Source organism: Arachis stenosperma, chromosome 4, assembly GCF_014773155.1.
Source record: "Arachis stenosperma cultivar V10309 chromosome 4, arast.V10309.gnm1.PFL2, whole genome shotgun sequence".
Classification (NCBI taxonomy): domain Eukaryota; kingdom Viridiplantae; phylum Streptophyta; class Magnoliopsida; order Fabales; family Fabaceae; genus Arachis; species Arachis stenosperma.
In genome coordinates, this window is record NC_080380.1 from 43,777,928 (window position 1) to 43,793,986 (window position 16,059).

Here is a 16,059-nt window from a genome sequence, read left to right on the forward strand (position 1 = left end):
CTTTTCACAATCAATCCTGATAATTTCTGATATCCTGACTAAGATTTACAAGATAACCATAGCTTGCTTCAAGCCAACAATCTCCGTGGGATCGACCCTTACTCACGTAAGGTATTACTTGGACGACCCAGTGCACTTGCTGGTTAGTTGTGCGGGGTTGCAAAAGTGTGATTGCAATTTCGTGCACCACTTTTCTATCACATTTTTCAGGTCATAACAGTCATTTGTTAAGTGCCCATATATTTTGTGGTATTCACAGTATTCGCTACGACTTCCCCCTTTCTTATTCTTGATGGGCCTAGGGAAAGGTAGCTTTTCAGTATGGCAAATTTCCTTGTAGATGTCGACTAGGGAAACTCACAGAGGAGTATAAGAGTGATATCTCCTAGGCCTTTCAGGTCCGACTTCTTCTTTTTTCTTGGGCTCCTTCTCCTTCTCCATCGTCGGGTGAGATTGCCCAGGTCGCCAGTTTGGTTCTCGTAGCCGGGCATTTTCTTCCATATTGATGGACTTCTTAGCTCTTTCTTGTACATGACTCAAAGAAGTCGGGTGCCTTTTCGAGATGAACTGAGAGAAGGGGCATTCTCAGAGTCCATTTACTAGGCCCATAATCACTGTTTCTGTGGGCAGATCTTGAATTTCTAGGCACGCCTTGTTGAACCTTTCCATGTAGTTTCTCAGAGGTTCTCCGACCTCTTATTTTACTCCAAGGAGGCTAGGCGCGTGCTTGACTTTGTCCTTCTGAATTGAAAATCGCATAAGAAACTTACGCGAGTGATCGTCGAAACTGGAGACCGACCTTGGGGAAAGCCATCTCACTGCCTTTGTCAGAGTTGTCGGAAAGACTTTGCAGCGCGTAGCATCAGAGGCATCAGCTAAGTACATCTGACTTTTGAAATTGCTCAGATGATGCTTTGGATCGGTGGTCTCAACGTATAAGTCCATGTCGGGGCTTTTAAAGTTCCTTGGAACTTTTGCCCTCATGATGTCTTCACTGAACGGGTCTTTTCCCCCCAAGGAAGATTTTTCTCGGTCACTGCGTGAGCTTTTACCTTGGATATTGGATTCTAATCTCAAGATCTTTTCTTCAAGCTCTTTTTGTCGTTCAACCTCTTTCCTTAGGTTTTTCTCCGCTTTCTTCTATCACTCTAATTCTTGTTTTAGCGGTTCTAAACGTTCCTGGTGGTCGTGAAGCAACCCCAGGAGGTCGGCAGCGTGGGGTTGTCCCTCCTTTTCTGGTTCGTGCGCTTCAGAGGGGATCCCCGTTGGATCTTTCACCCCCTGAGGGGCCTTTTTTGTGCTGGTTAGCCACTCCTTGCAGAGTGACTATAGCTCTGTCATTGTTACCAGTGTCTTGGTTTTCTTGCTCAGATTCGGATGCAGTGTTTTCATCCTCGTTTAGGTCATCCACTATCGTGCGTTGATCTCCCAGGTCCCCAGCAACGGCACGAATGTTACATGGGTAACCTGAGATAGGTGAATTGGGCTAGTAGGATAGGCCCGTCAAAGGAAAGTGGGCTCCGACTTGTTCGCATTCGGGAGCCGTTGTCCGAGTTATGTGTTTTGAAGAATTGGTGGTGGTACTTGCAAAGACACTCCGATACCTAAGTTAGCAAGGGATTTGTAGGTTTAGGGAGTATTGGAACTTAGAGATACCTGAGGGGTGTCAGGGTATATATAGTGGTGATCCAATAACCACTTTTGGAGTAGTTCCACTTCTGAAGGTGGATAATCCTTCTTTTATCTTAGGGTTGTTGAGATATTACTCCTAGAAGTGTGAGAGATTTTAGGGACAGTTACTTATTTGAATAAGTGTTATCTGCCAGCTCATGTCGAGCTCGACCTCTTTGGAAGAGGTCGGGTGGGGGTGAAGACCAATCTTTGGATTGGGCCTTTTTGGCTTATCTCGACCTGGACCATAGTGTTGGGCCAGGGTATGAACAGATCCCATTGAAAGAAAAGAAAGTAAAGGGACCTGATTGAAAATTTGATAAAACTATAAAGACTAATAGAATAATTAAACCTTATTTTCTACTGAAGTGGCATTAAATTCTACAAAAATGCTAAGTGTTCAAATCTTTTCATAACCAAGTTTAACCAAATTATTTAAAACTAAAAGGATAAAATATATTTTTTGTCCCTGAAGTTTGACAAAAGTTTCAAAAATACTCATAAATTTTATTTTGTTCTAATTTTGTCCCAAAAGTTTTTTATATGCACCAAATATACACTTGACAACTAAATTTTTAAAAAGTTTAACATCAATCCAACAATAATACATGAAAATTATGGTTGATTTGCTTATTTTGAAGATTGTTCTTATGAAATTGTTGAATTAGCCCTAATTTTTTTTTAAAAATTAGCCACTAGAAGTATATTTGATGCAAATCGAAAATTTTTCGAACAAAATTAAAATAAAATAAAACTTAAAGGTATTTTTAAAATTTTTAACAAATTTCAAGGACAAAAAGCATACTTTATCCAAAATAAAAGCACACGCCACTTTCTCTCTCCTTTAATGATCTTCACTGCTACTTCTTCTTCCTCTTCTTACGTTCCTTTTTCCTTCTTCAACGTCGTTGATGTTGCCATTGCCGCTACCGCCGTCATCATCACTGCTGCCACTGCTATCGTCATTGTCATTGTCACCACGGCTATTCTTCTTCTTGATGTTATTGTTGATGTTGTTGTTAATTTCTTCTCTTTTTTTTCCTCATCATCTTCTTTTATTATCATTATTATCGTCCTAATAGTTTTCATCTTCTTCTTCTCTTATAAATATTTATAAAATTAGAGCATAGAAATTTTGATGCACAACACATAAATTTTAGTGCACATCACACAAATCTTTGTATATAGCACAAAATATTTTTAAGAACCACATGCCCAAAATATTGACTCCCAACCAATAAAATAAGCATAACACATAAATTTGTGTGAACAACACAAAAATCTTGTTGGATAGCATAGAATTTTTTATATGCAGGATAGAAAATGTTAGAGAACTATGTACTTAGAATATTGAGTTACCCAACTAACAAAATATATTCACAGTAAAAAATTGTGCTACATCGATAAATTTGTATTATTTGCAAAATTTTATGTGTTATGCTTTAAAAATTTGTGTGTTATATCAATAAGTTTTTGTGCTCTCGAACAAAAATTTGTGTGTTGTAGAAAGCGCAAAAAAAAGGAATAGTGGTGTAGGCTAATTTTTTCAATATGACACCTGCGTTGGTGTAAGGTCGCATTTTGGAAGTTAGGGGTCTTTTACACGATTGTGACGGTGGTTAACTGATGGAAAGAAATCGGACGGTCCGATTTCTTGGAGGTGAGAAGAGACACAAATCAGACCGTCCAACTTGTGCTGGGCTTACTTTTTTGCAAAGAAATTGGACCCCACTTATTTCATGCAGGCAAAATGAAGGTTTGTTTCTCCAAAGAAATTGGACCCACCGATTTCTAGGCTGGAGGTCAAAATTTTTTATGCCAATAAAATCGGACCCATCGATTTGACGCACACAAATTTTTTTAGCGGGTCGTTCCTCTAATCAGACTGTCCGATTTATTTTTTCAAAAATTTGAATCTGTCAAACAGGTGGTCGGACGGTCCGATTTCAACTTTATATATACCGATTCCATTATCGAGGTCTTCACTTCATCTTCTTCTTCTCACCATCTTCAAATCTCAGAAGCTCCTATCTGCTGTTTCTCTTCTTATTTATTGCTTGAAAAAGATTAATACCAAAGTTGAGAGTGTGCAATGTGAGTATGTTATCATGGATGATAGAGTTATGTTAAAAGTAGATTATTATGGTCAAATTTTATTACAAACAGTTGAAGGAATAAAAAATTTGTGTGTAAAATTTTATTAGATATTATAATTTCATTCACACTGTCATTTGAAGAATTAAAAGGTGTAATTTATGAAAAGATGGATTCTCAAATATCAAGGAGAGTATTTTATATTCTGTACGGATATCCTATATCTGTATTTGGTGGGTTCGTTCAATTTCAAATGAAATACGTGATCGATGAATTAGTGCCACGTCCTCTAACGTCACAGCTAGGGGTGTAATCGGTTCAGTTTGGTTCGGTTTTGGACCGAAAATCAACCGAACCGACCTGATCGGTTCTACAATGATACCAACCATTCAGTTGGCTGCTGTTTGAACAACCAAATCGAACCAACAGCGGTTTAGTTCGGTCGATTTTTTTTGGTTTTTTACACCTAATAATTATAATTTAAATTACCATAAAATGAAGTTTAAAACTGTCAACAAAACTAGAATAACAAGAGTATATCACATTCCAATTTAATACAAATTCAACTTAATTAAACATAAAACAAATACAATTAAAAATGTCTAGCAAAACAACAAAAGTAAACAATCCTTCCCGAAAGTGAAAATCTAAGTTGCACAATACTCATATAGAATCTGAATCCCTCCCCCTCAACAAACTTGAACGGTAGCTCATCAACAATTATCATCCTAGCAAGGACTTTTCTACACATTTCAGCATCAAAAGTAACTACAGTAAATACCCATTCACCCTCTTTTTTTTGTTGGAAGGTAAGGATTATTTGACTAGGATCACACGAGTCCCTAGAAAATTTTGTTTACATTGATTCAACAAATGATAGCGCATATTAGTTGTACCATTTCTATGAGAGTCACATGCATATGATGCACCACACCAATTACATTTAGTCCTAGGATGTGATGGCTTGGACTTAGGATCCTTTGTAAAGTGTTCCCAAGTCCAAGATCTAGGCCTAGAAGGTTTTCTGTTACCTTCATTGGGATCATCCTTGCCATCCTCTTCATCAGTTTCTACATTGCTTGGAGCTGGATTTGTAGGAGTTGCTCCTGGAGTTGCACCCACATTAGTTGAATCAACCTTCCTCTTCTTTGATTTAAGATGGGGCGGGGGTTTGGTAAGCACACCACTGTCTGTTGAAAAACGTACCACGGACTCAACATTTTCAACCCCAACTTCAGGCGTCGGTTCATTGGGCTGTTCATTGCTTGTTGGCTGCATATATATAAACATAACAATAAAAAATTAGCATTTTAACTCATCAACAACACCAAAAGTATTGTTTCCAGCAACAAATTTAACATTTAAACTTGTGAAAAAATATTGTTTCCAACATTTAAGCTATAACAACAAATTGTGAAACATATTATATGCAGTCACAACAAATTATAAAATATATTATACAAATTAAAACATATTATATGCAGCCACAACAAATTATAAAACATATTATATGCAGCTAGATATTATTTGCATTAAAACATATTATAATGCAGCCACAACAAATTATAAAACAAGATTACAAGATAACAAATTAAAGGCACACATATATATGCACAAAGAAATACAAAGAAAAGGCACACATATATAAGTCACGTGAAAGCAAAGAAAATGCAGACATATATATGCAGCCATAATGGATATTATTTTAAAAAAAATACAATTATTTCTTGAGTTTGAGTTGGCTTATATATATAGCATAATTTGGGATGTGAAGCTTACCCAATATGAGTTGATTAGATTAATGCAGTAAAGAATTAAGATGAATCTAGCATAATTTGGGATGTGAAGCTTACCCAATATGAGTTGATTAGATTAATGCAGTAAAGAACTAAGATGAATTCTGCAGCAAGATGTTAGGCTAGCTGAGATATGAGTGCAGAGAAGAAGTGATTAAGTAATATTTTATGACTAGAATTGATAGAATAGAAATATATCCATTGACTACACCATAGACCTTATATATATATATATATATATATATATATATATATATATAAAGATTAACTACTTTTTGTTATTGAAACAGAACACTAACTAATGAAACTCTCTCCTATTTGCTTATTGTACGTTCCATAATTTTTACTGATTCTTGATTCTCTTCTTTATGGGAAACATTGTTAATTTTTTATTGGATAAAACAGAGACCAGAGTTTGGTAAACAAGACAAACAGAACAGATAGTAACCCATTTTTTATCATCACTCACCGAGTACAGATTTCGGTAAAAGCAACAACAACAAAAATTCTGCAGAAAAATATAAATCAAACTCATTTTTAATTAGGCACAAACTAGCAACAACAATCAAAGACAATAATTTTAATCAAACTTGTCTTCCTAATTAAGCACAAACCAGTAACAATTCTCAGAGACAAATTAGAAATCAAACTCATCTTCTTAATTAAGAAGAGACCAGCAACAATAATCAAGACAAATTAAATTTGATATACTATGGGAATATAATGATTTATGAATTTAACTAATCTAACTAATCAATTAAAAAAATTGAAAATCAAATTCTAACCTCCGAAGAAGACATTGTTCAGGTGCTTTTTGCAGGAGAGGGCTCGCGCGACCAGAGTGCTGCTCGGCGACTGGAGTGCTGCTCCGCTTAGGGTTTCTTGCCACGACTTAGGGTTTGTTGCGATGGCTTACAACTGGACGACGGCGTGGACTCAGGACTGCACGAGGACGCAAACTGGACGATGCTGCTGGCCAGACGACGGCGCCGCTCTTTACTACGCCTGCGAGCCTGTGACGGAGATGAATGGATGACTTGCCACCGCTTCGAGCAATGATGGAGAAGTTCCTTGATAGTGGACGACGCTCTCTAGCTCTCTGGCTCTCTGGCTCTCTCAGGGTCTCATTCTCTCAGGCATGGCCGCATGGAGGAGGAAGAATGGAAGAATTGAAGATGGCCTGTGGATGTCTCGGTGAGTGGGTGACTACGCGAGTGAAAGGAAAAGAGAGTGTGGGTATTTATATTTAGGCTTTTATACCTAAGTTAAATCAGTAAGGGTAAATCAGTAAAAACAACCACTATTCAGCATCTTTTTTGGTTCGGTTCGGTTTCTATCAAACCAATCGAAAACCGAATTGAACCTATCGGTTAATTCGAAAAAACAAAAAAAATTGATTTTTTCGGTTTTTCATTGGTTGTAGTAATTTTTGGTTCTTTTTGTGATATTTTTCGGTCCGGTTCGGTAACTTACACCCCAAATCACAGCACACTCACCAACCTGAAAATAGAATGTGTGAGTCTTAGGGCACCATCTCTTGATCAGAGCATTAACCTATGCTGACTGACATTGGACAACTCTAATTTAAAAAACGTAATAAAAATCAGTCTCCCGTAAATGTCCCTCCACAATTTGATTGTATGGATCCGACGACATTAGGTGGTTGCATTCCAATATTCGTAAGTCCTACAAAATGTAGCCATATATAACATTAAACAAAACAAAGATATCCAAATTTAATTTGTTAATTAAATTTGACAAAATCAAATTCACAATATCAAATCACATAATCAATAAAAGTTAATCGTATTAACAACTATATTATTAACTGGTCAAAATATACTAAATCTATTTTACAAATAAGTTCACATTTATATTTATTAGATACTTATTATTGTCAACAAACTTTAAACTAATCTTAAATATAAATCTAATTATTACTATACATTAAAACTATATTTTCTAATGTCTAAAATTTATTTATTTTATGATAATAATTTTTACTATTTTTTTCTATTTAAATAACTAGAATAATTTTAAGGAGTTTTAAACACCTCAATTAAATTATTATTATACATATAAATTTTATACCACCAAATTTATCAATAGTCATAAACAATTTATTAAATTCATAATTAAAATTTAGTATTACTAACATAATTCATTACCAAAATTACACTAAATATTAAACTACTCTTTTACCTTAACCCATGACAACAATAAAGAAGTCTCGTGGCCCACAAATTCAGCCTAACAGAATACATAAATTCAATTATAATTTTAGTCTTTATTATCTTATCTTTATTTTATCTTTAGTTGTTCTTATCTTATCTTTATTTGTTTTTATCTTTCATAGAACAATACTCTATATATATTTAGTTTTACCCTCATAGTTTACAACAGTACAGTTCACTTCAATCAATCAACAATCAATAAAATTTCTTCATCTTTTCTTTTTCTATTCTTTTACAATTTTATCATGGTATCGGAGCCTTTGTATCCTCCTTGAAAAGGATATATAAGCTATCATCTTTCTGGTGAGAAATCACCGTACTTCTTTTTTCAATCTCCTCTCACAATGAATAATCAATCTTCCAATTCAGTTCAAGATCCAACCAATCTTTGTTAAATGCATCCAAGTGAAAATTCTACCCCAGTTTTGGTTACCCCGGTTCTTTACCAGCAATTCTGTTTGCGCCTCCTTTCTTCTGACAGTTTCGTCTGCATTCTGTTTTAGCAGTCATGTCTGCATTCTGTTTCAGTAGTTCAATCTGCATATATTTTAGCAGTTTCATCTGCACTCTTATTGCGCTCTACGCGCCCTCTTATCGCGCTCTACGTGCCCTTTGAAGTTATTGCGTCATACGCACCCTCTAACGATCAGTAGATCAATGTTATTGCGCTCTACGCGCTTATTTTTTCATTTTTCTTTTGAAGATTGCTGCTCAAGTACAGCATCTCCCTTTATATTTTTGTCGCCGGCAGCTCAAGTTCTGCCGCACGCATTTTTTGAAGATCGCTACTCAAGTATAGCATCTCCTTTTATATTTTTGCCACCGGCAGCTCAAGCTCCGCCGCACGCATTTTTTGAAAATCGCTGCACAAAGCACAGCATCTCCTTTTATATCTTTTGCCGTTGGCAACTGTAGCTCTGCCACACGCATCTCCCTCTACGTCACCACGTCAGACGCGTCTTCCTCAATAATTTCATCGGAACTTATCCAAGCTGTGGATTATTGACATCTTTCATCCACCAGCTTGTAGGGGCGTATTAAACTACTCTTCTACCTTAGCCCATGACAACAATAATGAAGTCTCGTGGCCCACAAATTCAGCCTAACAAAATACATAAATTCAATTATAATTTTAGTCTTTATTATTTTATCTTTATTTTATCTTTAGTTGTTCTTATCTTATCTTTATTTGTTTTTATCTTTCATAGAAATACTCTATATATATTTAATTTTACCCTCATAGTTTACAACACTACAGTTCAATTCAATCAATCAACAATCAATAAAATTTCTTCATCTTTTCTTTTCCTATTCTTTCACAATTTTATCACTAAATTTATTCGATTTTCATTCTTCATGGTACTATATCAATAATAATAATGTACCTTAATTATCAATTCCAATGATTATTCTATCTAACCAATTTTAACATGTCCACTCCCAACATAATAAACAAATAAACATTCTTAACTAAATATTCTAATCTAATCTAACAACATATAACAACATGTCATTAATCCTTAATTAATTTACTTTTAATAAATATATTTAAACAATTTTAAAATTTTCTTTCCTTTTTTTCACGTCTACCATAAACATTTCAAGTAACTATTTCCATTCTATTCTAATCTAACACACAACATAAGTCATAAATTTTTAATTAAATATTTAAATAACATACTCATAATAATAATTAAATCACTAATTTTTTAAATATTTTTAATTTTTTTATTTTATTAATTATTTCTAACAGTTAATAACAGGCTGAGTTTTTTAAATATTGAAAAAAGGTGTGTGTTTCTCTTTAATATTTTTTTTTTGGGTGAGTTTAACACTGCTATGGGAGAGAAATGGTTTTTTGTCAGAAGATACAAAACGTTGGAGACGTTTTGTACATGATTTAAATTTTTTTAATAAATAAAATCAAAACGGCACTACCATTTTGTTAGAAATAAATAATTAAAAAAATAAGCATAGTTGAAAACGGCGTTGCCGTTTTGTGTAGGAGGCAAAATTTTTTTAATTTAAAAATAGAAAACGGCGGTGCCGTTTTGTATTGAAACAAATTTTACCGTTGGAAATGATCAAAACGGTGGTGACGTTTAGTACAAGTATGAATAAAAAAATTTAAAATTAGCTATATAAGGCATGCTAGTGTTGTGCGAGAAACATCTTGAATAGAGTAAAAAGTGAATAACACAAAGTTATTTGCCTTCAAATTTCCAGAAAGCTTAGAGCTCTTTCTTCTTTAGCAGTTGAATTTGTTCTTACTTCTTTAGCTGTTCTTCATTCTTTAGCAGTTGAAGTTGTTCTGCATGTTGAGTGAAATAAGTTGTGGGTAAATGTAATAAGTGTATAAAATGGAGAGTTATGTTAGTTTAAAAATATATTTCAATGGTCAGATTTTGTATGATACACATGAAGGTGTGAGTTTTTTGTGTGAGAATCCATGTGTTATTATTGTTCCTCTTTCAATAACATATGAAGGACTTAAGAGTGTACTCTGTCAGAGTGTAGGTCAGCAAGGCCGGAAGAGAGTGACCAATATTTTATAGTATTTGGTAGTTTCGTTCAATTTCAAGTAAAGCACGTGGCGGATGAAGCTAGTATACAAGGAATGTTTTTGACCTACCATCAAACTAGAGCACGAGCCTCACTCATCGAGTTATATGTTGAGTTCGAAGAAATTGAAGATATTGATTTTCCGGAACCCAATATAGACTGGATGGGTTATAATACCGAAAGTGATGAAGAGTTTGAAGGTAATTATGAAGTTGTTGGTCCAACTGAAGATGTGGAAGAAGATGATATATCAATTGAGGGAGATGTAGCAGATGTTGCTAATACACTAGTGGATCAACATCCATCAGGAGAGCCATCGTTTATGCATATTTTGAATCTTGATGCCATGCATGTTCCAGAATTTCCTGAATATGTCAATAGAGGTAAATTTATTATTATTATTATTATTATTATTATTGTTGTTGTTGTTGTTGTTAGGAATATTTGAATTATTATTAGTATTGTTACGTTGTTATTATTATTATTATTACTAATTATTATTAGTCTTTTTATGAAACTGAAGTTACTATTATTATTATTATTATTATTATTATTATTATTATTATTATTATTATGCAACGTAATTATAGAAATTATTTTTATTATTATTAGTATTATTGTTATTATTGTTATTATGCGTTAGAAGAATTATTTGAGTTATTATTAGTATTGGTACATTATTGTTATTATAATTAACACTAATTATTATAAATATTATTATTAGTATTTCTATCTAACGGAAGTTATAGAAATTATTATTCTTATTTTGTTTTATCATTCGTGCAGTTCCTATTGTTGTCGTAGATGGTGAATTCGTCGTTGGAATGGAGTTTAACTCTAGAGAAGCTGTGATTGCAACAGTTAAAGAGTATACCATTCAGAGGGGCGTCGATTATAGGGTGTATGAATTTGAACCGACAACATTTTATGCTAAATGCGTACATTACGGAACAAGTTGTGATTGGCTTATCAGAGTTAGTCTTATAAAAAGACAGTATTGTTGGGTGATAAGGAGGTATAACGGTAGTCACACGTGCATCAGATCTACCATCTCTCAAGATCATGCCAAACTGGACTCTGGTACAATTGCAGAAGCGATAAAATCATTGGTTGAAGCCGACCCATCTCTAAAGGTGAAATCTGTAATTGCTGAAGTGCAGTCGAAGTTCACCTATACAATAAGTTATCGCAAAGCATGGTTGGCCAAACAAAAAGCAGTTGAAAAAATATTTGGTGGGTGGAAAGCTTCTTATGAAGCTTTGCCGACATGGTTTGAAGCAATGGTTGCAAAAGAACCATCAGCAGCTGTTGAGTACGAAACTGCATATGCTTACCGAGGGGATGAGTTGGTTGAGGATCTCAGGATTTTGACGTGAGTCTTTTGGGCTTTCTATCCTTTTATTAAAGCATTTAGAAGCTGCAAGCCGCTGGTACAGGTAGACGGCACACACTTGTATGGAAAATATAAAGGGGCTCTCTTGGTTGCAGTATCACAAGATGGAAATGGGAATATCGTGCCTCTTGCATTTGCCATAGTCGAGAGTGAGACCGCCGATGCTTGGCACTTTTTTCTTAGCCATCTACGAACGCATGTAGTAAATCGAGATGGTGTTGGTCTTATCTCTGATTGACACGAGTCCATTATCTCAGCTGTAGGTCGTAGTGATGGAGCATGGCAATATCCGAGGGCTATTCACATGTTTTGCATCAGGCACATCGCTTCTAACTTCTTGAGAAGGTTCAAAGCGCCAGGAATGCAGAAGCTGATTGTCAACATAGGTAAATAAATTATTTATATTTTATGCAGTTTGTGGCCGACGGTGAAAAGTTAACAATAAACTTATGGTATTATCTGGATTCTGTTGTTCTCTTATGGCAGGCTATTCTAGAACAGTCCGTGAATTCAACATGCGTTACGAGAGATATTGTGAGAGGGGTGTGGCTTACAAGCAGTGGCTCGACAATATTCCTCGATCACAATATGCCTTGGCATATGATGAGGGACATCGCTGGGGACACTTGACCACTAACCTAGTGGAGTGCATTAACGGAGTTTTGAAAGGAGCACGTAATCTTCCTGTGACAGCCCTTGTCAAGGCAACATTTTACAGACTTAATGCCTTGTTCACAAGGAAGAGGGCCGAGGCTGAGGCTCGTATAAGTGCAGGTCATTTATTCTCTGAGTATGCAACTGAGAAAATCCAGTCTAATCAAACGGCATCAGAAAATATCCAAGTTAATTTATTTGACAGGCAGAACGAAGTTTTTGAAGTACGAGAGATGCCCAGTGGTTTAGAGTTTGCAGTAAATCTGCGTCTAAGACATTGCGATTGTGGTGAGTTTCAGGTCGATCGAATTCCTTGTCGCCATGTATTTGCCTGTTGTGCAAACCAGCGCCTGTGCATGAGGTATATACAATGGCAGATATCCGAAAGGTGTACAGAACCTGATTCAGGCCACTAGGAAATCCAACAACATGGCCTGTGTATCAAGGACCACGACTAGTACCAAATCCTCACCTCAGGCGAGTGGCCAAAGGTCGTCCTAAAAAAACACGCTTCTTGAATGAGATGGATGTGCGTGATTTACGTGGTCCTAGGCGTTGTAGACTTTGTGGTGGTGAGGATCACAGTTGAAGTAGATGCCCACATCGTGGAGGAGCTAGTGCTAGTGGTTCGGCTCCGAATGAGTAGTTGTCAAGTTGGCTAATTTTTTATTGTCCCATTTATGTTATTTACTCTTGTATTCAGTTGTATCCGTGTAACTCAGTTGCTCTTATCTTTAGTTGTATCCATGTAATTGATTTAATCTCTTTTTTAGTGTTGTCTATTTAACTTGTTTAGGTGATATTCAGTTGAAGTTTGGTTCTTTCAAGTCACATTTCACACAATTCAATAACCTCTTCTAAAAATGGACTTAACCACCCTTTAGGGTTCTTTCAATCTCAACAATTCATCAACCATGTTCACAACTCTCTAAACCCTAGTGTGCACTATCATTAAACAATAGTCTCTCTATATATGCATAATAAATATTAGTACAATGGTTCATTTAGAGAAAGTTTTCTTCATGTTTCTTGCCATTTTGGAACATCCTTTCTTCACCCTCTTTTTAATGGTTGACGGAGACCATCTAGAGGCACTTTTACGAGCTGGGTCAATCCTAAGGTCATATCCCTTATCCTGGGCACCTGAATGATAACAAAAATTAGCGCTGGTCAATACTAATGTATCGATAATATGATTACCAACCCTAATCAAGAAACAATGGGGTAAATAGCAAACCTAAATCAACAGCTAAAAATAATTTAACACAATACTATTACTATATCACTAAATAATATCTCATAAACATAAATATCAATCACATTCAATGCATAACAATCAAATTACCTGCACCAGCTTCGTCAACCATTTCATCACTTGTACCGCCCTCATCAACCGCATCAGGAACTAAACCAACCTGATCGACTTCATGCTCCCCTAAACTAGTCTCCTCAACCGCATTGTCAATCTCCTCCTCATCCTCTTTGGGCATAGAAATCCGTGTCAGAGTCTGCCGACATCCAATCCCCCTATGGACACTCCTACCAGAATCAACAGAGCTCCTCGACATAGAGTACTCAGAAAAGGACCGCGGTGGACGGCTCGCATCCAAAGATAATTGACCAGGACCCTCTTGAGGCACCGGCACCTGTACAGGGTCCTGGGTAGAGAATAAATTATCTACCCATTGAGATGACTCAGGACCCTGAACCCAATCAATAATATGCCTATACTATTCCTCATCATGTGTCGATGTCCCTAGTATTTGTGTCAACGAATAGTGCGGTGCCTGGGACGGTATGTATTCCTCGTGCATCGTAGAAGACTGTGCGTATGGATGTATGGTAGGCTGAGTGAAATGTTATGCATATTCCTGTGAGTATGGTGGATATGATATAACAGGCTGAGTGAAAGGTTATGAATATGGTGGTGCGCATGGTGGGTATGCATATGCTTGTGGATGTGGTAGGTACGGATACGGTGGGTATGTATATGGCTGTGAATATGGTTGTTGATCTTGCAGTGGTGGGTGTTGCTGCTGAGTTGGTTGCTCTTCTTGATGTGATTGCTCTTGCTGTGGTTGTTGTTCTTCATTGGCATGCTCGGAGAGACGCAGGTGATGACCGAAACTACGAACATACCAGTCCATGTACTGCTCAGAAGGTTGATAATGGTCACCATGTGCACCGGTCAATATGGATGCAGGACTGTTTAACCACTGTGAGATCCATTTTTCGTGTTCTACGCCCCAGTTCTTGTTTTTGGGTCCCGTCAGCACTATGTTGTGGGACGCTGATGAGCGGATAATTTGTACGCTTTTTGGCATTGTTTTTAGTATGTTTTTAGTATATTTAGTTAGTTTTTAGTATACTTTTTATTAGTTTTTAGTTAAAATTCACTTTTCTGGACTTTACTATGAGTTTGTATGTTTTTCTGTGATTTCAGGTATTTTCTGGCTGAAATTGAGGGACCTGAGCAAAAATCTGATTCAAAGACTGAAAAGGACTGCAGATGCTGTTGGGTTCTGACCTCCCTGCACTCGAAGTGGATTTTTTGGAGCTACAGAAGCCCAATTGGCGCGCTCTTAACGGCGTTGGAAAGTAGACATCCTGGGCTTTCCAGCAATATATGATAGTTTATACTTTGCCCAAGATTTGATGGCTCAAACCGGCGTTCAAAGTCACCTTCAGAATTTCCAGCGTTAAACGCTGGAACTGGCACCAAAGTGGGAGTTAAACGCCCAAACTGGCACAAAAGCTGGCGTTTAACTCCAAGAGAAGTCTCTACACGAAAATGCTTTAATGCTCAGCCCAAGAACACACCAAGTGGGCCCGGAAGTGGATTTTTATGTCATTTACTCATCTTTGTAATTCTTAAGCTACTAGTTCCCTATAAATAGGGCCTTTTACTATTGTATTTTTAATCTTTTGATCACTTTTAGATCTCTAGATCATCTTTGGACGTCTAGTTCTTAGATTATTGGGAGGCTGGCCTCACGGCCATGCCTAGACCTTGTTCTTATATATTTTCAACGGTGGAGTTTCTACACACCATAGATTAAGGTGTGGAGCTCTGCTGTACCTCGAGTATTAATGCAATTACTATTGTTCTTCTATTCAATCCAGCTTGTTCTTATTCCAAGATATTCATTCGCACTCAAGAACTTGATGAATGTGATGATTATGTGACGCTCATCATCATTCTCACTTATGAACGCGTGCCTGACAACCACTCCCGTTCTACAAGCAAACAAGGCTTGAATGTTTATCTCTTGGATTCTTTAACCGGAATCTTCGTGGTATAAGCTAGAATTGATGGCGGCATTCAAGAGAATCCGGAAGGTCTAAACCTTGTCTGTGGTATTCTGAGTAGGATTCAATGATTGAATGACTGTGACGAGCTTCAAACTCGCGATTGTGGGGCGTTAGTGACAGGCGCAAAAGAATCACTGGATTCTATTCCGACATGATCGAGAACCGACAGCTGGATAGCCGTGCCGTGACAGGGTGCGTTGAACATTTCCACTGAGAGGACGGGACTGTAGCCATTGACAACGGTGATGCCCAACATACAGCTTTCCATGGAATGGAGTAAGAAGGATTGGATGAAGACACTAGGAAAGCAGAGAGACGGAAGGGACAAAGCATCTCCATTCGC

The 16,059-nt window shown here is 36.5% G+C and overlaps 1 protein-coding gene across 1 annotated transcript; it reads right to left on the reverse strand.

The window, feature by feature from the left end:
* Nucleotides 1-1,249: 1,249 nt before the first annotated feature.
* On the reverse strand, nt 1,250-6,437 carry LOC130974927 (uncharacterized). Its single transcript, XM_057899766.1, has 3 exons — nt 6,347-6,437; nt 4,797-5,037; nt 1,250-1,467 (listed from the first exon to the last, which is right to left on the reverse strand). The coding sequence occupies exons 1-3, from the start codon at nt 6,359-6,361 to the stop codon at nt 1,250-1,252; spliced, it is 474 nt and encodes a 157-aa protein (XP_057755749.1). The 5' UTR covers nt 6,362-6,437.
* Between the last annotated feature and the right edge of the window lie 9,622 nt (nt 6,438-16,059).

Bases quoted from the DNA above. Each gene is read 5' to 3' on its own strand.
- LOC130974927 (XM_057899766.1), bottom strand. The intron at 1,468-4,796 runs GTAACAGAAAAC...CACCTATCTCAG, and splicing joins CAAGGATGATCCCAATGAAG to GTTACCCATGTAACATTCGT.